The sequence below is a fragment of the Haematobia irritans genome, chromosome 4, assembly GCF_050003625.1.
Source record: "Haematobia irritans isolate KBUSLIRL chromosome 4, ASM5000362v1, whole genome shotgun sequence".
NCBI classification, from domain to species: domain Eukaryota; kingdom Metazoa; phylum Arthropoda; class Insecta; order Diptera; family Muscidae; genus Haematobia; species Haematobia irritans.
The window spans coordinates 80,658,413-80,683,772 of NC_134400.1; the positions used below are offsets into that span (position 1 = coordinate 80,658,413).

The 25,360-nt window shown below is 33.8% G+C and overlaps 1 protein-coding gene across 2 annotated transcripts in view; it reads left to right on the top strand.

Annotated features, from left to right (window-relative positions):
- Ac78C (adenylyl cyclase 78C) overlaps window positions 1-25,360 on the top strand; it is a 291,397-nt gene that overhangs the window by 206,453 nt on the left and 59,584 nt on the right. For both annotated transcript variants that reach the window (XM_075304668.1, XM_075304669.1), the window contains one exon: window positions 13,039-13,200. In XM_075304668.1, the coding sequence (XP_075160783.1) occupies window positions 13,039-13,200 (162 nt within the window). The remainder of the gene's footprint in view (window positions 1-13,038; window positions 13,201-25,360) is intronic.

The following is a 25,360-nucleotide window of genomic DNA, read 5'->3' on the forward strand; positions in this document are numbered from 1 at the left end:
CATTTCTTGAGATGAATTGTTCTCCGAAGTTTTCCCTCAAAATGGCCATAGAATCGCGAGCTGTGTGGCATGTAGCGCCATCTTGTTGAAACCACATGTCAACCAAGTTCAGTTCTTCCATTTTTGGCAACAAAAAGTTTGTTAGCATCGAACGATAGCGATCGCCATTCACCGCAACGTTGCGTCCAACAGCATCTTTGAAAAAATACGGTCCAATGATTCCACCAGCGTACAAACCACACCAAACAGTGCATTTTTCGGGATGCATGGGCAGTTCTTGAACGGCTTCTGGTTGCTCTTCACTCCAAATGCGGCAATTTTGCTTATTTACGTAGCCATTCAACCAGAAATGAGCCTCATCGCTGAACAAAATTTGTCGATAAAAAAGCGGATTTTCTGCCAACTTTTCTAGGGCCCATTCACTGAAAATTCGACGTTGTGGCAGATCGTAAGTCTATTCATGATGAAATGTCAAAGCATACTGAGCATCTTTCTCTTTGACACCATGTCTGAAATCCCACGTGATCTGTCAAATACTAATGCATGAAAATCCTAACCTCAAAAGAATCACCCTTTATGTTATTGTCGTTCCACATTGCAGTGAAACCACTTAGAGAAGCTTTGAAACCCTCAGAAATGTCACGAGCATTACTGATGTGAGATAATCCACCGCTGAAAAACTTTTTGTTGTTCGCTCGAAGCAGTAATCGACCCCACGACCTTGTGTATGCAAGGCGGGCATGCTAACCATTGCACCACGGTGGTCAAGTAGTTATATTTATATAGCATAGTTTGGGCGATGCAAACAAAATAATATTTAACATAAACATACATTTGTTGGCCACGTGCTGCAATGGTTATCATATCCGCCTTGCATGCAAAGGGTCGTGGGTTCAATCCCTGCTCCGACCGAACCCAAAAAAGTTTTTTTTACATATATTCCGAAAAGATGTTCGACATTACATAGTAATATGTAATAAATATGTATTAAATTTTTACAATGAAACTTCGAAATGTGGATAATTAAAGATTTACAGGCAGAAATGAGCAGTGCTTGATATAAACGAAATGGACTGAGTTTTTGGATCAAATATTATTGTTTTTTTTATTGCAAACATAAATATTTTGTAACACAAAAATGTTATCGGTATACAAGTCTGAACATTTCGAAGAAATTCAAAAACTCTAACAAAAGAAGAACGAGAAGTCGAGTATAAACATAAATATATTGCCATCGAATCCTAAAGTTATTTAACGACAATCATTCAAAAAACCTTATATTTAAATCCGAAATAATAATGTTACAACCCACACATAAATTTAATTGCATTCAAAATTTATCGTATTTACAAGTGCAAATAAATATGCATTTTTATTAACGAATAATTTTGTACTTAATTTCATTGTTACCTTTAGTGCCGATATTAATTCATTTTAAAGAAAATAAACTTTTTCAATTGTTGCTTTGGATCATTCCCCAGCAAGTTATAATACGATTTCCGAAAAAGTTATAATATTGTTCTGTCTTTACCGATTCAAGTTTTGTAGTTAAAATTATTTTTCATTTTACTCGAATTTAATGCCCGCTTTTGTTTTTATACATTTTACTGTTTAATTTTTCACCGTTTCCCCCTTTTTCATTTTACTGTCCCAACTATAAAAAGAGTAGGGTGCCCTTTTGTTATTTTTTTATGAAAATCCCTTTGTATTTTGTATATATGTTTTTTTTTTTTTTTTTTAATTTCCTTTGTTTGAATATTTTGACTTACGTTCCGATTTGACGAACCAAGATGAAAAATTGCGCCCATAATGCCAAAATGATAAACAAAACGCATGCCCACACATACATAAAATGCTTCTCTCAAGGCAAAAATACATGCACTTTTTTCAAATGTCTATTCTCTTGGTTCCGAATGCCTATTGTAACGACCCTTCTCTTATCAAATACTATACCTTATGTGCGGGTGCTACCTATAATGCCTTGCTCAGGGCAATGGGGGTGTACTTGCCCATAAGGTATATATATATATATATATATATATATATATATATATATATATATATATATATATATATATATATATATATATATATATATATATATATATATATATATATATATATATATATATATATATATATATATATATATATATATATATATATATATATATATATATATATATATATATATATATATATATATATATATCGGCCAGTTACCACAAATCAATAAATTTTAGGTAGCTCTTTGGAAGAACTAATGGTGTAGTTTGTCCTTCCTCTTATACCCTCCCATCCTATATATGGTATAAACCGAGCTTAGTTATTCATACATACAAGGACTAATATAATGAAAGTGAAATTGTCAAAAAATGGATAGAAATTCAAAAGGGATAATGTTTTAAGTATAAGTGTATAAGAATTAATAAAATAATGTTTCTATCAGTATCAAATATTAAAGTTTATATGGCAAAAATATATCAAAATAAATTGTATAAAACGTGTCTTTAACACATTTTTGATTTAAGGAATTTAAATATTTTGTATACGCACGGTCATTATTTCATGCTCCATCGTTGACAAGTGCTTGTAACTTGGACAAAATACCGTATGAGAATTTATATCAGTATGATCTCATGTGTTGAAAGACGGATTGAAATAAATAATTATAAGCTGACAATTAAAACGATATTTAAAAATAATTACTACACCCTCAAAAAAATCGCTTCTTTAACATATGTTCCAAACATATTTTGCAGGAAGCACATATATTATTGGATACTGCCGAAACATTAATATGTTTGTTTTATGTGAACATATTATATGTTTGGAAACATTTTGAACCCAAAAGTATTATATGCTTGGAAGAATTTTTCCCAAAGACGATTGTGCTCATTGCCTAACATACTCGTAATTTTCACTTCCACGAAATATTTTAGTTCTTGGCACCTTTTTCTATAATACAAATAATGTTGAAGAAATTATTCACTTTTATACATTTTTTAAATTGTACCTTTCGCATGCACGGAGAATCGAACCGAGGACCATACAGTTTGTAAGCCAACACACTATCCACTGGACTACGTAGCTGTTATAGTCACCAGTAGATAATTATCGTTATAAGTTACATTTATGTAGCATAGTTTGCAGCGCCCACGAGCCCATGCAAACATAACATTATTTAACAGAAACATACATTTGTTTGCCACGTGGAGCAGTGGTTAGCATGTCTGCCTTGCATGCAAAGGGTCGTGGGTTCAATCCCTGCTCCGACCGAACACTTTGTTTTTTTTTTATATTTATACTATATTAAATTTTTATAATGAAACTTCGAAATGTGGGTTATTAAAGATTTATAGTCAGTAACAGTGCTTGATATAAACGAAATTGGATAAAATATTATTTTTTATTGCAAAAATAACAATTTTGTAATAAAAAACTGTTTTTTGTGCAAAACTTTAAAATTTGGAAGGAATTCAAAAACTCTTAACAAAAGAAGAACGTGGAGTCGAGTATAAACATACATAAATAATTTTATAATATAAACATAAATTTATTTAGGCGTGAACAGTTTTTTACTAGCATTTAACATCATCGCTCTAAAATGCCTTTTATTTTTCTTTAATAATTCATTTTAAAGAAAATAAACTTTTTAAATTGTTTTAGCTGCAAAACTCGAACTTAATGCCCGCTTTTATATTTGAAGGTGTCCGTCAACTCCTCGTGGACTACTTATTAATAAAGAGGAACTAAACTTTGTTTTTATACATTTTACTGTGTAATTTTTCACTATTTCCTCCTTATTTCATTTTACTGTCCCAACTCTAAAAAGAGTATAGTGCCCTTTCGTTATTTTTATGAAGACCCCTGATTTCTTTTAACGAACCAAGAAAAAAAATTGTGCCCATAATGGTTAGGTTAGGTGGCAGCCCGATGTATCAGGCTCACTTAGGCTATTCAGTCCATTGTGATACCACATTGGTGAACTTCTCTCTGCCCATAATGCCAAAATATAAACAAAACACATGTCCACACACAACATACATAAAATGCTGCTCTCAAGGCGAAAACATATGCTGTTTGTTTTTCAAATGTCTATTCTCTTGGATCCGAATGTCTATTCTCTTTATTCAAATTAAATACTATTTAGACTTAAGCATATTAAATTTTTGGCCTTATCATTAAACAGTTTTCCGAAACAACATACAAGCGGTTTCACAGAAATTGTTCTCTTTCGATTCTTTTGCTGTGTTATGTTGATATCTTTCGTCAACTCTCCCGGTTTCCATCTCTATTTCTTTCTCTATACTCTCTCTGTCGCTTTGAATAAAATATCCCAACATATGTATGTTTAGTCGAAATTTGTAAATTTATATATGTTTGCATTCACACATATGATTTTTATGAAACATTCATGCCACAAACATAATATATTCTAACATATTAATATAGATGTCCCAAACATTTAGTGTTAGTTTAGGAACATTACATGTTTGCACTTAAATATATTGTGTTTTAAAATTGTGCCCGAAACACATTTTGTTTATATCGGAACATATGAAAAACATATTATTCTAACAGTGTAATCTAAATACAGCGACAGAATTTAGCCTCTTCCTTAAAAAAGTATTGTAAACAGGATATTGGATTCCTCTAGCTTGAATAAATCTCTTATACAATCTTTTTTTTTAATTTTGACTCCAACCATTTGTAAATTTGACTATGCTCTTAAAAATTTGACTTTCGAAATTAAATGAGCTTATGTCTCCAAAATTTAATAAACTTTCCTCCGCTAGAATAAGAGCTTACCTCGATGCAAAATTGGTAACTATTCTTAGGATCTCCAAACGGAAAAATAACTAGATTCCTTTTTATTGGGATAAATCTCAAATTGAGTTGCTTCTCCAAGCTGCAGCTATAGGTATCATGCAGTTTATATTTTTTTTCGTAATTTTTCTTTAATTCTCCGAACAACTTTTTATTTTTTCAAGCGTATGTTAGAAAATTTCTGACTTTTCAATTTTTAAATTTCATTGTTTTTTTCAATAACCAAACTATACCAAACCTATTTGATGTCTTTCTACGTTATCAAAGTACCTGAAACCCAAAGTATTTCTAAATAAAATTTTTACTTCGAATACTCATTTTAATATTCCTTAAGCATATCAACTTTTTTGGCGAAGCCTTATCAACATGCCAAGCGCATATCCAAAACAAATGAACTCATAAAACAGTTTTCCGAAATAACATACAAGCAGTTTCACAGAAATTGCTCTCTCTCTCTCTCTCTCTCTCTCTCTTGATTCTCTCGCTGTGTTATGTTGACACAGTGTTGCTTGGTTGGGGGTCCCCCCCCCAAATTTAGGGGTTTTTTATACGTTTAGGGGAATTTTTAGGGGTATCATTTATTTGGGGGGATTTTTGGGGGTAAAAAAATATCTTAGATCTTATAAAAAGGAGCAATTCTCAACAAAATTTGGAACAATTCTGGCATGAATTTTGAGAAAAAAATAAGGGAAGTCAACCCATGTTCCTAAATACAAGAAGTATGCAATTCTTTTTTAAACTCATCTGTTGAAGGAGCATTTTTAATATTTGATACAATTAAAAACAAGGTTAGGTTAGGTTAGGTGGCAGTCTGATGTATAAGGCTCACTTAGACTATTCAGTCCGTTGTGATACCACATTGGTGAACTTCTCTCTTATCACTGCCCGATTCCATGTTAAGCTCAATGTAAAGGTACCTCATTTTTATATGCACATTGCAGTGCAACCACTTAGAGAAGCTTTGAAACCCTCAGAAATGTCACCAGCATTACTGAGGTGGGATAATCCACCGCTGAAAAACTTTTTGGTGGTCGGTCGAAGCAGGAATCGAACCCGAATTTCTGACAAGTGGTGTAATAATTTTACCTAATGATTTTTATTTACTTCAAAAGAAAATTTTTAGCATAAAAAAACTTATATTGTCTAAAATTGTGTTCCTCAGAAAAAATCTTCTTTCAGTATATATATTTCTGTTAAATTTAAGTGTATCACTACAGGATTTTTTAACGAAATTTTGGGTCGTTTTTTGTACTATTTACATACTTAAAAATTTTGGGGGTTTTTGAAAAAAGCCTAGACCAATTTAGGGGTTTTTCTTAAGATTTGGGGGGAAGAATCAAAAATTACCTGGCAACACTGTGTTGACATCTTTCGTCCACCCAGTGATGCCAACTCCCGAAGGGCAAAAAGCACCAAAAATATATTATAAACTCTAACATACCACTTCCCACCACAAACACTACTAAAGCCAGCTAAAATTCAATGCTCTACTAAAAAAACAAAAAAAAAGAAAACAACACTTCCACAGATGTAACATATTATAGAAGTTGTGTATGGATTTGACACATTTCTAATTTAATGAAATTATGAACTTCTATTCAAGCGTACACCTTGATCACTTAGAATGCCTTCATCCAATTAATTTTGATCGGTAATGTCTTTAAAATTACACACTATTTTTTTCAGAGGAGAAAATCATTTTTTGACATTAAATTTGGAAATATTAATATTTCGAGGGAGTCTATATCTTATTTCAGTTATGAGTACTTTTGTGAATTTAATACAAACGTTTTTAATGACATCCTTATCAAGTTCAGAAATTCGTCACTCGTCACTAGGTATACTAATATTGATTGCAAAAACAATCAATACCACCTTCATCACAATCAAATTCTATATTTGGAAATAGACTTGAGTTTCTTAAGCTTTTGAAAGTCTAATCCCAATTTTTGTATGAAAAGATATCGTCAATTAAACTTAATACTGTTCAAACTGAAAAAAGAACTCAGAGGAGAAAATCATTTCTTGACATTAAATTTGGAAATATTAATATTTCGAGGGAGTCTATATCTTATTTCAGTTATGAGTACTTTTGTGAATTTAATACAAACGTTTTTAATGACATCCTTATCAAGTTCAGAAATTCGTCACTCGTCACTAGGTATACCAATATTGATTGCAAAAACAATCAATACCACCTTCATCACAATCAAATTCTATATTTGGCAATAGACTTGAGTTTCTTAATCTTTTGAAAGTCTAATCCCAATTTTTGTATGAAAAGATATCGTCAATTAAACTTAATACTGTTCAAACTGAAAAAAGAACTCTCTGTCGCTCTCTGAATAAAATATCGCAACATATATATGTTCAGTCGAAATTTCTAAATTTATATATGTTCACACATATTAATTTTATGAAACATTCATGTCCCAAACATTTAATGCTAGTTTAGGAACATTACATTTTAACACTTAAGTATATTGTGTTAAAAAAAATCTACCCAAAGCACATTTTGTTTACATTGGAACATATGAAAAATCTGTTTTTCTAACAGTGTACATGGATGCGATAAACATGTCTGTTAGGGCCATATACATATCCCCCAACGGATATATCGCCCAAAATGATTTTTGGGCGTTATGACCTCCATTGGGGCAGTCACATCGCCCAATTTTAGTTTGGGCTTTATGTCCTCCCTCATCGCGGTCATATGTCCCAAAAAATAGGCGGTCAAAACGCCCAATATCTTATGGGGAAAATGAATGTTGGAATAAATACAAATCAAAAACTGTCCTAAATGAAGTAGTTTTGATCCCCAATTTTGGTTAACTAAATATGTATGGTATTTAATTCAAAATGCCATAACTAGAAAGAAAGTGCAGATCTCGTGGTCTTTAAGAAAATTCTAAGACAATTAAATAGAAAACGGTGCCAAACGCTCCACAAAGCCCCCAAGAACTCATAGCACTATTTGCCAAATCGGAACATATGAGTGAAAAGAAAGTGTGCCGCAAAAGATATTTTAGCAAACAACTATTATGGAAGCCGATTTGGCATATAGTCTCTTTGTGTTCCACCCCAGTAATTGAAATAATAAACATATGGATGTTTGATATGCTATTATTTTATTGATGTCCCTTTTTTTCGGTCGTTCCATTTCATCTTATGGGTACAAGAAATTACTAATATTTACGAAGGTTACGAACGACATGTCAGTATAACTGTATTAATTTTTTAAAACAAGTTAATAAAACGAAAGATGCAAGAACTTGAGGAATGTGATGAATTTAAAAAAAGGATTTGCGCGCGCAGTTCATCCTCACATTCTTGAAACTTTCGTTTTTTATCTTGTTCTAAACATCAAAATTGGAAAGAGATGAGATGATCGATGTGCTGCTGATGGGCACTTGAAATAAATCGCGAATCATCTCATCTCGTTCCAGTTTTCAGTTTAAAATACATAATTTTCAATTCAGCATCATAAGCGTAGGAAGGCCTCTGGGGAGGGGGCTTAGACCCCCCCAGAAAAATTTTAGCCCCCCCCCAGAATTTGAAAACCTATTTACGATTTTACATTTTTATAAAAATTAAACAAGTATATACTCGTACAACGCACAAAGTTTCACTAAAGACTTTCATGCACAATCGTATTACTTGGGTTGTGGTAGAAGTCTGATATTTATGAAATAAAGCTGTGGTTGAACTTATGATTTAGTTGAATAAAAAATAGTAATTGATATTAAAACTATTCTTTCATAAATTAATATCTTAATAATGCTGCAAAAAAGCGTCGCCAAAAAAGAAGTGAAAATATTCTTTTTGGGTCTGGAAGTGGTACAAAATTGGCGGAGAAGCGATGAATGTAATATGAGTTTGTCATAGAACGAATGTCCACCGTTTCAACAACCGTTGCAATGAATTTGCATCACTTCTTAAGGTGTGATCTGAATTCAGTGTTTTGAATGTGAATTAAAAATTTTGTGATATTTTCCCAAATAAATAATTTTTATACTTTTTTATGATTTTTAATGCATTCTAACGCTTGTTTGAAACGTTTTTTTCAAATATTATCGATTTTTCTATAATGAATTTAGCATTTTTGTGGCAAAATTGAATAATTTGTACCATTTTATTTATTCTTACTCTTTTTTTAAACTATTTGAAAAAAGAAAACAAAAAATTACGCATTAAAATATAAAAAAAAATAAGTAAAAAAACTTCCTGTGTAGTTAAAATTGTTAACTTCTTTGTGAGGACATTTTTGGAAGTGCTTTTAAAGTTGTGCCATTAGAACTCCCAATTTTTTGCTGGGAAAAGTGTGGAAATACCCTATGGGAAATGGATCAACCACAGAACTGGTACAGGACTAGTCCCTGGTGTGTATGGACCAGTCCCAGTTCTGATCGAAACGTATGTAAGGGAACGTCCACTTTAACATGGGTTTGTCATTGACGGAGTAAACTTACATTTTAGGACGCGTCTTGGACTCATCCCAAAGGACACGTCCTGGGACAATTTAGCAGGAGAAACCCTTAAACAGGTCCTCAGGAACCAGTCTCGGACAAACTCTTAGAAATCTCTTTCAATTTGGGCTCCTAATCGAACCCGAAATGAAAAAAACTTTTAAAATATGTCGAACAAAAGGTTATTCTGATAATTTTATTTCACTAAATGTGAAAATTGCAACTAACTGGAGAACAGGTACCAGTTCTGTGATAGGTCCGTCAGTGGCAATTTGCACCAATTTCCCGTAGGGTACTTTTAGTTGCTTTATTATAAATTGATTGTCGAGTTATTTTGATGTCTATTTTTTTATTCAATTTTATGAAATAAAACATTAGATTAACCTATAAGTTCCGTCTATAAAGTTTTAGCTAGGGGGGCTAAAGCCCCCCTAGGAAAATTGTCTAGCTACGCTAATGTTCAGCATTTGTCTGGTTTGTTAAAAAAAATCATTTTCCGAATTTTCATGTTTCAATATATAAATTCAAATGTCTTTGAGTTTAAACCGACCTATTTCACGAGCGAAAAAGGTCTTCGTAGTGTCACTTTAGCCGCTTTTCCATTTCTGTCGTACGCTGAGAAGAAAAATGGTAAAAAATTCTGATCCAGCCTAAAACAATTAAAACAAACGATGAAGCCAAGATATGCCAGTTTTACCTCTTCTTCCAGCATATGAAATAAAAGCAGGATTCGGTATTTGTCAATAAGAGGCATATCTATATATTAAATATTTAAAAAAAAAAACTTAATGGACAGATGAAGTAATCATATATAGCTTTTGAAATATTTAAAAAAATATATTTTGTTATTTTACAATATTCTTTATATTCAAACGGTCATAACGCCCACATTTTTTATGGGGCTTATGACCGCGATGAGGGAAAACATAAAGCCCAAACTAAAATTGGGCGATGTGACCGCCCCAAGGGAGGATATAACGCCCAAAAATCATTTTGGGCGATATGTCCGTTGGGGGATATGTCCGGTCGCCGTCTATTGAAAACATTTAGCTGCTTTTAATAAGGGTGCTAAAATTTGCTGGAATTGTATACAAATTCGTCTTTTGTCTTCAGGTAGGTCAAGTTCGAAAATGGACTGTATCGGCCCATGGTTATAAGCCGGCCACCCATATAAGCCGATCTACCGATTTGATTTCTTGAACAAATAAACGGTACTACTTATCCGAACTTCTTGAAATGGGAACTCTAGAGGTATTTTGAGTTCGTAAGTAAATGTGCCAAATTTTGTATATATCGCTCCAAGTTTGATATGAGCCCCATATACATCGATAGCTTGATTTGACTTCTGAGGGTATGGAAGAAGGAAACCACAGTATTTCATTCATGGTAGTGGATCGAATTTACGGTCGTATATACTTGTTAAATTTATAGTTTTGGCAAAACTATTGAATATGAACTAAAAACATTAAAATACTATATAGAATAACCAAATTCCATTTGCTAGGAGCTATAAGTGGTGCATTGGTTATACTTTTTCATATTTTTCTTCCAGAAGTGTAACTTTTTGTTAAGAGATACTGAAGATGAAAAACAACACCACTTCCAGATAAATTGTGATCTTGCACCCAAAGGAAAAATATTTTCCTCCAGACCAAAATTTTAGTCAAACGAAATTTCACTTTGTTGTAAAGCCCTTTCTTTGAGAGTAAATAAACCCCAATTTAGCTCAAATTTTTGTAATTTCCTTTCAAAGAAAATTTTTAAAGTCGAAAGGAAAAGGCGTTTATTTAAAATTTCCCTCCTCGGAAAAGAAGAATTTTCTTTCAGTATATACAATGCTCTGAGGACTAATAGTCCGACATCTTCCATCAATAAACGAAGCGTTAAATTGCATAAAAAAACGAAAATATCGTTTGCATTTCATTTGTAGTTTTCTATCACACTGGAAGTACAGCATGGATTAATCCTTAGTTTGTTTTAAAGTGTTCATTTTATTACAATGAGGCGTTAATCTTTAGTTTTTAAAATAAAAGGAGTGTTTAAATCTAATTTTAACTATTTCTCATTTTTTCCGTTTTAACCGATTTTAAAAAATTGGGATTTTCGGATAAACTGAAAACCAACTTTTCAAAAACCCGGTTATTTGGACACCCTAATCGCAATGCACATTGAATTTGTATTTGTATTTAAATAGTGGCAACCCTGACATCCATATCCGTCAAACCAACATCCATATTCATCTGTTTTGTAACTCATTTATTCGACCCTATTTTAATTATGTATGATAAAAAAATATATTGTTATCATGATAATACGTAACTACACCGAAAAGTGAACCCACCAGGAAGAAACTTTTTGGTTAGTTTTAGAAAATTTAGATTATTTTTAGAAATTTAATTACAAACCCCGACATCACGCCTACACTGAAAAAAATATTGTCGTAAGGTCAAAGATTTCATGTCTTTAAAATACGAATACAAATTTTGCTTAGCATAGAAGACGCATTTCTCTAAAATAAAGTTATTTTCCTTGTCCAAAAGTCGATAAAATTTTCAATGAAATCGTATTGCCTTTATAATTAAGAGATTTGACTTAAAAATGGGTATCTTAACATGAAAGAAAAAAATTATAGGCTAAGGTCAACTTGACTTTAATAATTCAGAAAAATTCTTTAAATTTAATGAAATTGTCTTTAAATTTGTTGTCTTTTTGCATCTTGACTACAAAGCAAAAAATCGTTCAAATATAGGACATGTTTTACAAAACTTTATTTTAAAGAAGTTTTTTACTTCAAAAATAGCATAATTTCTACTGGAAGTCGAGTCCTAATTTGGAAAATAAAGTTGCAGTTAACTCGTTTTTAAAGGACTTTGATAGCATATGAAGAAAAAAAGCTGAGAAAGCGAAAAATTAAAAATTGCTTCCTAGAAGCAAGTACACAAAACCCAAATTTAAAAGAGAATTGTGTCTTAAAAGTATCCTTACTTGTATTCTCCGCTTCTTTGACTCGGAATCAATACCAAAATTTTTAAAATAAAGACAAAATCTTTGGAACCGGGCATGCTTTTTTCGGTGCATGTTATATTTATTATGTCCAATAGACGAACAAACGTGAGGAAAAAAGGTTGTATTATGTCGAATATGATCACTGCGTTCATATTCCTTTATCGCCTATGATTGTGTCTGTATTTGTCTACACTGAAAAAAAGTAGCTCGTAATTTATTGCAAATTTTGAACTTCAAATTAGTTAAGCACTTTTCTAACCAGTTATGAAAATCTCGTAATAATTATTATTTTTAACTCTTTTGCAGTTCACGCGACTCTTTAAAATTATTTTAAAAAATTTACTTAAAGTGGTGTGCTTCGATATAGTTTGAAATTACAAAGATTTGGTCATTTTTTCATGCCAGTAACGAAATTTTTACTTACACGTATTACAAAATTTTTTCGTACCAGTCAGTTCAATTTAAAAAAACTTGATGATATTTTTTCTTAAAATGATTATGATTTGGTCCTTAAGACAGTTTTACCGTCAGTAAGTTCATTTTTTTAATATGGTGCACGAAATTTCTACCAGTTTTAAAGAAATTTTCTACGGTTAAGTTAAAAAAAAATATTAAATCCACACGTTTATATGTATATGATAATAACCCATACCACAGTGTGGTCACCACTCTATGAGATATTTAAATATGACAATTTCCAATCTCTTTTACTCTCTTCTCTTTTTCATCTCTACAGGATAATCATTGTTTACGAGTCAAGCTGCTGGGCGATTGCTACTATTGTGTTTCGCAATTTGAAAGTGATAACTGGAAGACACGTCCAGACCATGCTGTCTGCAGTGTGGAGACTGGTCTGCATATGATAAAGGCCATTAAGGACGTCCAATTGCATACACATGTAAGTTGACTTATTGTTTGCTATGCCATCTTATGTTATATACGCTTACCCATTCCGCCACGACTTGGAAGTAGAGGGGGCCGTGGCATGATATTCATTGCCAACAAAAATTTAAAGGGAAATTAATTGTGTACATTCTCTTTATACCGTGTATGGGCCTTTGTCAGAATGTATTTTAATACCCCTGGCCATAGAATATGGGAGTACTAAATTATTCAACTTTTTGTAATGTATCAAATATTGATCTGAATCCGTCTGTTCTCAGACGGAAGTCTGTCTCTTGACCCAAATTCCGAAAGGATATCAATATCCGATTGACATTTAAATGAAATACTTATCATTACAATAGATAGTCGATTTGAAAATTCAATACATAGGTAGGTTATGTTAAATCCAGCTGTCTATAGTACTCCTACAACATTTGACACAATGTTTGCCTTTTTATGCCCACCACCATAGAATGGTGACGGGGGTTTAATAAGTTTGTCATTCCGTTTGTAAGACATAGAAATATCGATTTCTTGCTATATAAAGTATATATATTCTTGATCAGGGAGAAATTCTAAGACGATATAAGCATGTCCGTCTGTCTGGCTGTCTGTCTGCCTGTTGTAATCACGCTACAGTCTTCAATAATGAAGCAGTCGTGCTGAAATTTGTTATAGTCCCCATATAAACCGACATCCCGATATGAGATCTTGGGCTTATAGAAACCGTAGTTTTTATTAGAGGTGTGCACGTGAGTAATATTTTACTCACGCTCACGCACACTCACAACCGAAAAATCTTACTCACGCACGATATTGTTTGGTACGACTCACGCACACTCACGAAAAGAAATGTCGTGACTTACAAAAAATACAGTGACTCACGAAAAATATCGTGACTCATGAAAAATGTCGCGAATCACGAATAATTTTATGTCTAATTTACCTTAGGGACGTGTTTGAAAACATGAGCATGATTGAAATCGAGTGCGTTATTAACATAAACTCTTAACATCCCAGGTGTCACTAAAATTGTACATGAGTTCATCTCGTAAGCGTTTTATGTCCGTGGGCGGGATTTTTTTCGTGAGCGTACAAAAGACTTATGCTATGGTCACACTGGGCAAATATTTGACAGAAATCAAAAAAGATTCAGTCGCCACAGCCAAACCAGAAAACATATTTAGCTCATATTGAGTATATAGCATCATGGAAAGATTATTTTCCAAACCCCATATTCAGATATTTGGAAAATGGTTCTGGAAAAATGTTTGACACTCATTTGGGTCAAATATTTGCCTAGTGTGACCATAGCCTTACGCTCACGCACGACTGTTTGTTTGTTAATCACGCTCATGCACACTCACGCCTTTGCCATCAACGTGACTCACGACTCACGCGTGAGTGACGAAATTTTTCGTGATTCACCATAATTTCGTATCACGTGCACATCTCTAGTTTTATCCAATTTGCCTGAAATTGAAAATCTAGAGGTATTCTTGGACCATAAAGAGGTTTGCCAAAAATTGTGAGTACCGGTCCATGTTTTGGTATAGCCCCCATATAGACCGATCTCCCGATTTTACTTCTTGGGCTTATAGAAACCGTAGTTTTCATCAAATTTGCCTGAAACTGGAATTCTAGAGGTATATTAAGACCACAAAGTGGTGTTCTAAAAATGGTGAGTATGGGTTTATGTTTTGGTATAGCCCCCATATAGACCGATCTCCCGATTTTACTTCTTGGGCTTATAGAAACCGTAGTTTTAATCCAAATTGCCTGCAATTGTAAATATACTGGTATTTTAGACTTACAAAAAAGTGTATCGGATTTAGTTTTTATCGGCCCATTTGGTAAGGCCTCCATGTAGACCGATTTCACATCTTGAAGTTATAGAAGGCGCATTGACCAGGAAAATTGCTTAAAACTGAATGTAGAATTTCCATATTTTACCATTTAAATAATGGGGGTTATTAGATGTTAATGATTCCTCTAAAACTCAAACAAAAATGGTTCTTATAAATACAGAATCTGATATAGTCTTCATATGTAAAATCTTTAAATTTATTCTCGGGAAGTGTACTGGTTGAACTGCTCTGCTTGGGAGAATATCTGTCATGAAACCCCTGAAATTTCAAAAGAAACTATCATATTTTATTCATGGTGGTGGGTATTTAAGATTCGGCCCGGCCGAACTTACTGCTGTAACATATATACTTGTTATGTTTCAATACTCAGCTCTGACCGATATTAGTATTTTCTTACTATTTTTTATGAAGAAAAGACATTAGTATATACTAGAGGTCTGCATCGAATAACTTTTCACTACATGTATGCAATTCGCTGTCGAATATAGTACATACACTGTCTTTCTCTCAGAGCGCAAGTAGTGAAGTGAAGAGAACACTTGCTTGTCAAATACCACCAAGTACTTATCCGAAACAATATGTGTTCCGAAAAAAAAGAACAATACAAATGTATGTACTTGAGAAAAAGTACAACATGGATTCTCTTCACTTCACGTGGTACCACAAGTATTTCTCAGTTATGTGCGAAGCAAAATTTTCCATTATTATTAATCATAGATATGTATGTATGTCACATATTTCATATATTTATATATGTCACACACTTACCTTAACGTTTGCCCCCAGCGGCGTAGTTCATGTGCTTGGAAGGCCTTTTTCCAGGCCTGTCTAGGCATTACAGAGGCCTGCTTAGGACATTACACATTCCTTTCCATTTAACATAGGGTGAGATTGGAGGGCAAGGCCTTCTTTGTAGCTTACATAAAAGGGCGTTCACCAGCCCTCTAAACAGAAGGAGTTCTACAGGGGTGTATATAAGAATTCCTACATAATTACTGAAAATAAAACCACACCTTCGCTCCTTCTTATTACAGGCATGTTGCAGCGCTACGTCAAGAAGGTGTTCTGTAGTACAGGGCGGTCTTCCCTATACGTTCTCAAAAGAATGACTTTATCATTACTAGACATAGTTATTGTTTTAATTCAGATTTATTGTTACAATAAGAAGTTTCGAGTTCAAAGATAGATAAATAAATAGATAATTAATATAAAATTAAAGAAAAAAATATACAAATTTTTAAGTCAGGATTTCTTTCGCCACATTTGTTGTTGAGATCTCGAAGAATTTAAATTCAAGAAATTATAGAAAAATAATGGCCCTTTTTGGGAAATTGAAGGCAATCCAATTATGTTAGATGCTTGTCTACTTATATTTGTAAGTGGGATTTTATAAAACGAGCGATTGACTTAGAAATGCATTGTAATTATAATTAAATAGCAATGCAAACAATTTTAAAACTATATTTTACAAAAGAGCCCAAGGCAAATCTCCTGCTGCATAACTTTAACACCCATGCTGTAAGTTTAACTGTTCACAATTTCACAAATTTAAAAACACAAAACAAGGAACGCGTCTGTACTTCACAAAATCAAAACTGAACGAACGAATGGCGTGAATTGGCGTCCGCAAAATTATTATGCACTTTTACTATCGTTTATTAACATATGCAAAGACAATTAATGAAAATATTTTCTGACATAAATATTTTCTGTCATAATATGAAATAACCACTTGACTTCCAAAGGCATTACAAATGCATTCTAATTATAAATGAATAGGGATGTAAACAATTTTAAAGCTCTCTTTTAAACGAGAGCACAAGACAACTCTCTTGCTACATCATTTTAACACCCATGCTATACAACTTCTATAAAGAAGGCAAAGAGAATGTCTGGGTGTATAAAATGAAAAAGTAAATGAAACGCAATGCTTAATTACAGGTCTGATTTTAGAATGCCTACGATGAATGTAAAATCAGTACACATGCATGTCTTATAAACACAACTCCTTCCAATTTAAGGCATTTAACATGCCTGAATTTGTAAGGTCCTTCTCGATTCCGCCACTGGGCCGTTCTTTATAACACGCCGAAAACATATATTTTGGAGAGTAACTGTTTTTCTGAAACTGCACATGGTACATGGAGTACTCTATGAAGTTTTGTTCTCGCAACATACTCGACGTGATCACTCTGAGTACACTTCAATAAGAGAGAAAGAGGAATATGTGTTTGTTGGTAGCGAAGACATCAGAGTGGCAACAAGAAGTTATTCGTGGCTTTTGGTGTTCATCAAAATGTGTACCAATTATTTTGCGACTCTCTCAAATAGATGTACTCATGTAGCAAGTACACGTGTAATCTGCATTTACAAATGGAATTGTGCAGACCTCTAGTATATACACAAAAAAAACAAGTAAGGAAAGTCTAAAGTCGGGCGGGGCCGACTATATTATACCCTGCACCACTTTGTAGATCTAAATTTTCGATACCATATCGCATCGCTCAAATGTGTTGGGGGCTATATATAAAGGTTTGTCCCAAATATATACTTTTAAATATCACTCGATCTGGACAGAATTTGATAGACTTCTACAAAATCTATAGACTCAAAATTTAATGCACTAGGGTGGAACACAATGTTAGTAAAAAACAAGTAAGGAAAGTCTAAAGTCGGGCGGGGCCGACTATATTATACCCTGCACCACTTTGTAGATCTAAATTTTCGATACCATATCACATCCGTCAAATGTGTTGGGGGCTATATATAAAGGTTTGTCACAAATACATACATTTACATATCACACGATCTGTACAGAATTTGATAGACTTCTACAAAATCTATAGACTCGAAATTTAAGTCGGCTAATGCACTAGGGTGGAACACAATGTTGGTAAAAAAATATGGGAAACATTTAAATCTGAAGCAATTTTAAGGAAACTTCGCAAAAGTTTATTTATGATTTAGCGCTCGATATATATGTATTAGAAGTTTAGGAAAATTAGAGTCATTTTTACAACTTTTCGACTAAGCAGTGGCGATTTTACAAGGAAAATTTTGGTATTTTGACCATTTTTGTCGAAATGAGAAAAACATATATATGGGTGCTATATCTAAATCTGAACCGATTTCAACCAAATTTGGCACGCATAGCTACAATGCTAATTCTACTCCCTGCGCAAAATGTCAACTAAATCGGAGAAAAAAATTGGCCACTGTGGTCATATGAGTGTAAATCGGCCGAAAGCTATATATGGGAGCTATATCTAAATCTGAACCGATTTCAATAAAATTTGGCACACTTGACTATAGTACTAATTGTACTCCTTGTGCAAAATTTCAAGTTAATCGGGATAAAACTCTGGCTTCTGGGTCCATATAAGTCCATATCGGGCAAAATATATATATGGGAGCTATATCTAAATCTGAACCGATTTCTTCCAAAATCAATAGGGATCTATTCCGAGCCAAAACACATACTTGTGCCAAATTTGAAGTCGATTGGACTAAAACTGCGACCTAGACTTTGATTACAAAAATGTGTTCACGGACAGACGGACATGGCAATATCGACTCAGGAGCCCACCCTGAGCATTTTTGCCAAAGACACCATGTGTCTATCTCGTCTCCTTCTGGGTGTTGCAAACATATGCACTAACTTATAATACCCTGTTCCACAGTGTGGCGCAGGTTATAAATATTTATGGGAAACATTTAAATCTGAAGCAATTTTTAGGAAACTTCGCAAAAGTTTATTTATGATTTATCGCTCAATATATATGTATTAGAAGTTTAGGAAAATTAGAGTCATTTTTACACCTTTTCGACTAGGTTAGGTGTGGCGATTTAACAAGGAAGGTTAGGTTAGGTTAGGTGGCAGCCCGATGTATCAGGCTCACTTAGACTATTCAGTCCATTGTGATACCACATTGGTGAACTTCTCTCTTATCACTGAGTGCTGCCCGATTCCATGTTAAGCTCAATGACAAGGGACCTCCTTTTTATAGCCGAGTCCGAACGGCGTTCCACATTGCAGTGAAACCACTTAGAGAAGCTTTGAAACCCTCAGAAATGTCACTAGCATTACTGAGGTGGGATAATCCACCGCTGAAAAACTTTTTGGTATTCGGTCGAAGCAGGAATCGAACCCACGACCTTGTGTATGCAAGGCGGGCATGCTAACCATTGCACCACGGTGGCTCCCATTTAAGAAGGAAAATGTTGGTGTTTTGACCATTTTTGTCGAAATCAGAAAAACATATATATGGGAGCTATATCTAAATCTGAACCGATTTCAATCAAATTTGGCACACAGGACTATATTACTAATTGTACTCCTAGTGCAAAATTTCAACCAAATTGGGCCAAAACGCTGGCTTCTGGGGCCATATAAGTCCATATCGGGCGAAAAATATATATGGAAGCTATATCTAAATCTGAACCGATTTCAATCAAATTTGGCACACATGACTATATTACTAATTGTACTCCTAGAGCAAAATTTCAACCAAATTGGGCCAAAACTCTGGCTTCTGGGGCCATATAAGTCTATATCGGGCGAAAAATATATATGGTAGCTATATCTAAATCTGAACGGATTTCAATCAAATTAGGCACACATGACTATACTACCAATTGTACTCCTTGTGCAAAGTTTCAAGCTAATCGGGATAAAACTCTGGCTTCTGGGTCCATATAAGTGCATATCGGGCGAAAGATATATATGGGAGCTATATCTAAATCTGAATCGATTTCAACCAAATTTAGCACGCATAGCTACAATGCTAAATCTACTCCCTGTGCAAAATTTCAACCAAATTGGGGCAAAACTCTGCCTTTTAGGACCATATTAGTCCATATCGGGCGAAAGATATATATGGGAGCTATATCTAAATCTGAACCGATTTCAATCAAATTTAGCAAGCATTGGTAGAATGTCAATTCTACTCTCTGTTTCACGAAAATCGGTAGTAAACTTTGGCCTCTGTTGCCATATGAGTCTAAATCGGACGAAAGATATATATGGGAGCTATATCTAAATCTGAACCGATTTAGATAATATTTTGCAAGTTTTTCGAGACTCATCAAATATTAGTATGTACGGAATTTGAAGAACATCGGTTGATAAACACGCCAATTATAACCAGATCGGGGATAAATATATATGACAGCTATATCTAAATCTGAACCGATTTTTTCTAAAATCAATAGCGATCGTCTTTGTTCCCCAAAACGACCCTGTGCCAAATTTGAGGACGATCGCACTTAAACTGCGACCTGTACTTTGCGCACAAAAATACATGAACAGACAGACAGACAGACGGACAGACAGACAGACGGACATCGCTAAATCGACTGAGAATTTAATTCTAAGACGATCGGTATACTAAACGATGGGTCTCAGGCTTTTCCTTCTTGGCGTTACATACAAATGCACAAACTTATTATACCCTGTACCACAGTAGTGGTGAAGGGTATAAAAATAAAAAAGTAAGGCATAAATGGTTCTAAAAAGCGTATACTGTACAAATTCTTATATTGTCAAAAACTAAGTATTTTACGAAATTTTACAACATTTTCGACATATGGTAAAATACGTCGTATATGTATGTCAAATACCTTACAGTTTTGGTTAATACTCGAGTATTAACCAAGGAGCTTCAGATTTAATTTATTTGATGACCATCAAGCAAGAAGTGGCAGATAAATCTTGTATTTATCAAACACGTCAATATTTTATTACCAAAAGTTTTTATAGACTAGAAACTAGAAGTTATACAATGGCAAAATAGTTTAAATAGCCTTATATAGAGAAATATAAAGTACAATGTTTTAGTTGCAATCCCACACAGTTTGCAAACAAATTCGATTCATAAGAACGGGCAATTGGTCGTTTAGATTTAAACATTGGTGCGTATGAGTGACTTTCTAATGTTCATTCGTTATTTATACGTCATAGTGTACCAAATAATTTTATCCTATCACAGTGCACTCTGGGCTAGAGGTGTGCACGTGAGTAATATTTTACTCACGCACACTCACGACGGAGAAATCTTATTCACGCACACTCACGCACGATATTTTTTGGTAGTACTCACGCTCACGAAAAAAAATTGTACTCATGCACACTCACGCACGAAAATCTTTTAAATGTCGTGAAACGAAAAATATCTTGACTCACGAAAAATGTGGTGGCTCACGAGAAACCTCGTGACTCACGAACAATTTTATAAGTAATTTACCTATAGAACCTGACTGAAAATATGAGTATGATTGAAATCGAGACCGTTATAATACTCTTAACACTTAGGATGCCACTAAAATTATAAATAAATTAAACTCGTAAGTATTTAATGTTCGTAAGCCCGATTATTTTCGTCAGCGTGTTTTTCCGAAATTCGTTACTCACGCACACTCACGAAGATATTATTTTCGTGACTCACGCTCACGCACGACTTTTGGTTGTTTACCAAAATCTGTACAAGTTGCGTGTACTCAAGGAAAGCACAAAGTGAAACATTTCGTGTTTAATTTTTTTTTTTTCGCAATAAAAGTGAATAAGGAAAACTTTTAAATGTGGATTCTAAGACGAGGATTCGTAGTTCAAAATGTTGTAAACACTTAAAAAAAATATTTTTGGTTTTTTGAATTTGTGGTTTCAATAGTGCTGTTTACTTGTGAAAAGTTTAGTACATACGTATATTTGCGAGGAATAGAACTAGATTTGTTAACGATTGTTAATGCAAATCTTTGCTTATTATTGTTCGTCAGGGGGTATACTTTTACGTGTTGTAAGGGAACCACCGTGGTGCAATGGTTAGCATGCCCGCCTTGCATACACAAGGTCGTGGGTTCGATTCCTGCTTCGACCGAACACCAAATAGTTTTTCAATGGTGGATTATCCCACCTCAGTAATGCCGGTGACATTTCTGAGGGTTTCAAAGCTTCTTTAAGTGGTTTCACTGCAATGTGGAACGCCGTTCGGTCTCGGCTATAAAAAGGAGGTCCCTTGTAACCTAAACCTAAACCTACGTGCTGTAAAGTTTGTCTGCCCAAACTTGCCCATACTAAAATAAATGTAATTTTTTCTAGAAATAGTGAAGATAAAAATAGCGAATTATTCTCATTTTGGCTGAAAAACAAAAAACATAAAAATGCTATATTTACTTCCTGGAAAGGTTAAATACCACACAAAAATCGACGAAGAATTAAGCAAATTAATTAAAATACATACAATTATATTAAAAAGAAGTGTGAAAGCCACAAGAGAACCAAAATAAGGGTCCCATGGGCAAAATTGGGCGATACATATATATGGGAGTTATATCTAAATCTGAACCGATTTCGCTGATTTTAGTTAGGTATAGGTATAGTTAGTACTATAGAAGATTACATACTGCCAAATTTGAGTAAGATCGTTTAATAAAGGTTTTATAGTTAAATTTGGAAATATCGAGCGATACATATACACTCTGGTTCATATGGATAAAGGCAGGGTAGTTTTTGTACATTTCGGCAATTTGACCTCAAAATTCTGCACATATTTTTTTAAAATCACTTTTTTAGAAATTTTTGGATAGTTTCCAAAGCGATATGGCAACTACCAACTGTTCTGTTTTAAGGTAACGGTACTTCGAAAGACAAAAGAAAGAAAATGTCAAAAACAGACGCTATATAAGCGGTTCAGTTGAATAAATGCAGTGGTTATTTCAGCTAGTTTAAAGTGTTTTTGTGGAAAAAAAAAAATAATTTTAAGACTGTTTTTAAGTTAATAAAGTCAGTAGGACAAGCTTTTGTTAAAAATGGGCAAAGGAAAAGCCTTGACAGTGGTAGAGAAAACCAAAATCGACGTGCTTCATTCAGAGGGGTACTCAAATCGTAAAATCGCAAAAAAATTGGTCGGAGTCCATCTTGTGTTGACAATTACATAAAAAATCCAAGTGACTATGGGAAAAATTATAAAGGAAGACAATCAAAAGCAACATCAGCAGCAGAAAGAAGGCGTATCATCCGATGTGCTTCTAATTCGGGAAAATCAATTTCAAAAATTAAACACGAAGTCGGCGTTGAAGCTAGCAAATCCACCGTACGTCGAGTAATTTTGAGTGCCGGACACTTGAAACGTTTGAAATTGGTCAAAAAGCCTCCATTAAATTCTGCACGAAAAAACCAACGACTCGAGTTTGCAAGAGATCACATGGCATGGACGGTAGGCCAAGGACCATTGCAAACTGACTGGAGAATGGTGATATTTACCGACGAAAAAAGTTTAATCTAGACGGTCCTGATGGATATAATTATTATTTCCATGATTTAAGAAAAGAAAAACGTTATTTGACCCGTCATCATAGCCGACAAGGAGGTGTTATGGTGTGGGGGGCAATCAGTTACTTTGGAACCATCGAATTAAGCTTCCAGAGCACAAAAATGAATGGAAATACTTACAAAGTAATATTAGAAACAGCTTTTCCAAAGTTTAGCGATTTGTTTGGACCTCTTCCTTGGATTCTACAACAAGATAATGCACCAATACATACCGCCCGACAAGTAAAATCATTCATTGAAAGCCAAAATGTACAGTTATTGAAATGGCCGCCTTATTCCCCAGACCTAAATATAATTGAAAATGCTTGGGGATGGTTTTCACGGAAAGTATATGAAGGAGGAAAACAATACGAAGATAAAGAATCGCTCATTATAGGCATAAAATCTACTTGGGAGGAAATATCCCTGGATTACCTAAAGGCATTATACACCTCTCTTCCGAACCGAATTTTCGAAACAATATCCCAACATGGAGGCTACACACATTATTAAATATAATATTTAGTTTCTACTTAAACTCATCTTTATGAATAAGTCATAAAAAAGTTAATAAAATTAACGTTTCAACCAATTTTCTGTATTGCCTTTATATATATGAGCCAATATTTTCCTTTATTTAATTCATAAATTTGGTCTAACTTAAGTTATTGGGTAAGTAAAAAGATATTTTGAATTGAATTGAACATTGTCGAATAGAAAAATATCCATATCACACATTTTCGGAAATGTTCCTTGCATTTAGAAGGGTTTTCGTAAGCGCAAACAATTTATTTCAAAAACTTTAGCATGCCTTTATTAAAGTGAACCACAGTGTATATAGGAGCTACATCTAAATCTGGATCGATTTTGATGAAATTTTGCACACTTTAAGGGTAGAAACAATGTTTTTTTAGAAATAATTCTGAAACTTTTTGGATAAAAATATCAACATAAGTTTTGTTTTGCGTGAAATTTGAGGTATTTTCCTCTAAGTTTGCAAGTTTGTTGACCCCTAGGAGGCCACGGGCTGGCCTATAGACATTGAAAGTTGGTCATCTCGGGTGTATGAAATTTTCTTTTAGCGGTCAAATTATGAACCGATTTCCATGATTTCTTTGCTGAATATAACTTGTAAATTTCTATATGTGCGAATATCTCTAACAATTCGCGAGATATGGGCCTCACAATTAATTAATTTGCAACATTTTACCAATGTGGGGTCAATACTATTATATCATTATGATTTTTATTGCGTTTTGCAGGAAAAGGTGTTCCAAGAAATATTGATCAATAAAATATTCCCGTAATTCGTTTCGAAAATCCCCAAAAAGGGGGACTTATGTTAAAAAAACTTCACTTTTTGTAATATGCCTATTTCTCAGCTGTTTAACGGTAGAATATCGAAACCTTTTACAGTTAGTTAGTGGACATAAAGGGTGATACGGTCAAAATTTGGTCAAGGGAAAACGCGTGTAAATCGGTGAAATCGTTTATTTAAAAAATCAAATTAAATTTCTTTTTCAAGTTCAATTAGTATAAAATTCAGGAAACATATTCAGTTAGAATTTCGCTTTTCCAAATCCGAATTGCCGGGCCTCACGCTTGACACCTGCCATCAGATTTTGTACAGCCACCTTGTCCACCTTCTTCGCCGCAGAAAGTCAGTTTGCCTTGAACTGCTGCTCGTCCTTAGCAGTTTTTTTGGTCTTCTTTAGGTTCCGCTTGACAATAGCCCACTCCATGGCCTTTTTACTGTAATGGCAAAATGCCAAATCCGGCCAAAACAGTACGAAACAACCGTGTTTCTTCAGGAAAGGCAGCAGACGTTTATTCAAACACTCTTTCACGTAAATTTCTTGGTTGACAGTCCCGGATGCTATGAAAATGCTGCTTTTCAAGCCACAGGTACAGATGGCTTGCCAAACCAGATATTTCTTTGCGAACTTTGACAGTTTTATGTGCTTGAAAATATCTGCTACCTTTCACCTTCCTTTTGCCGT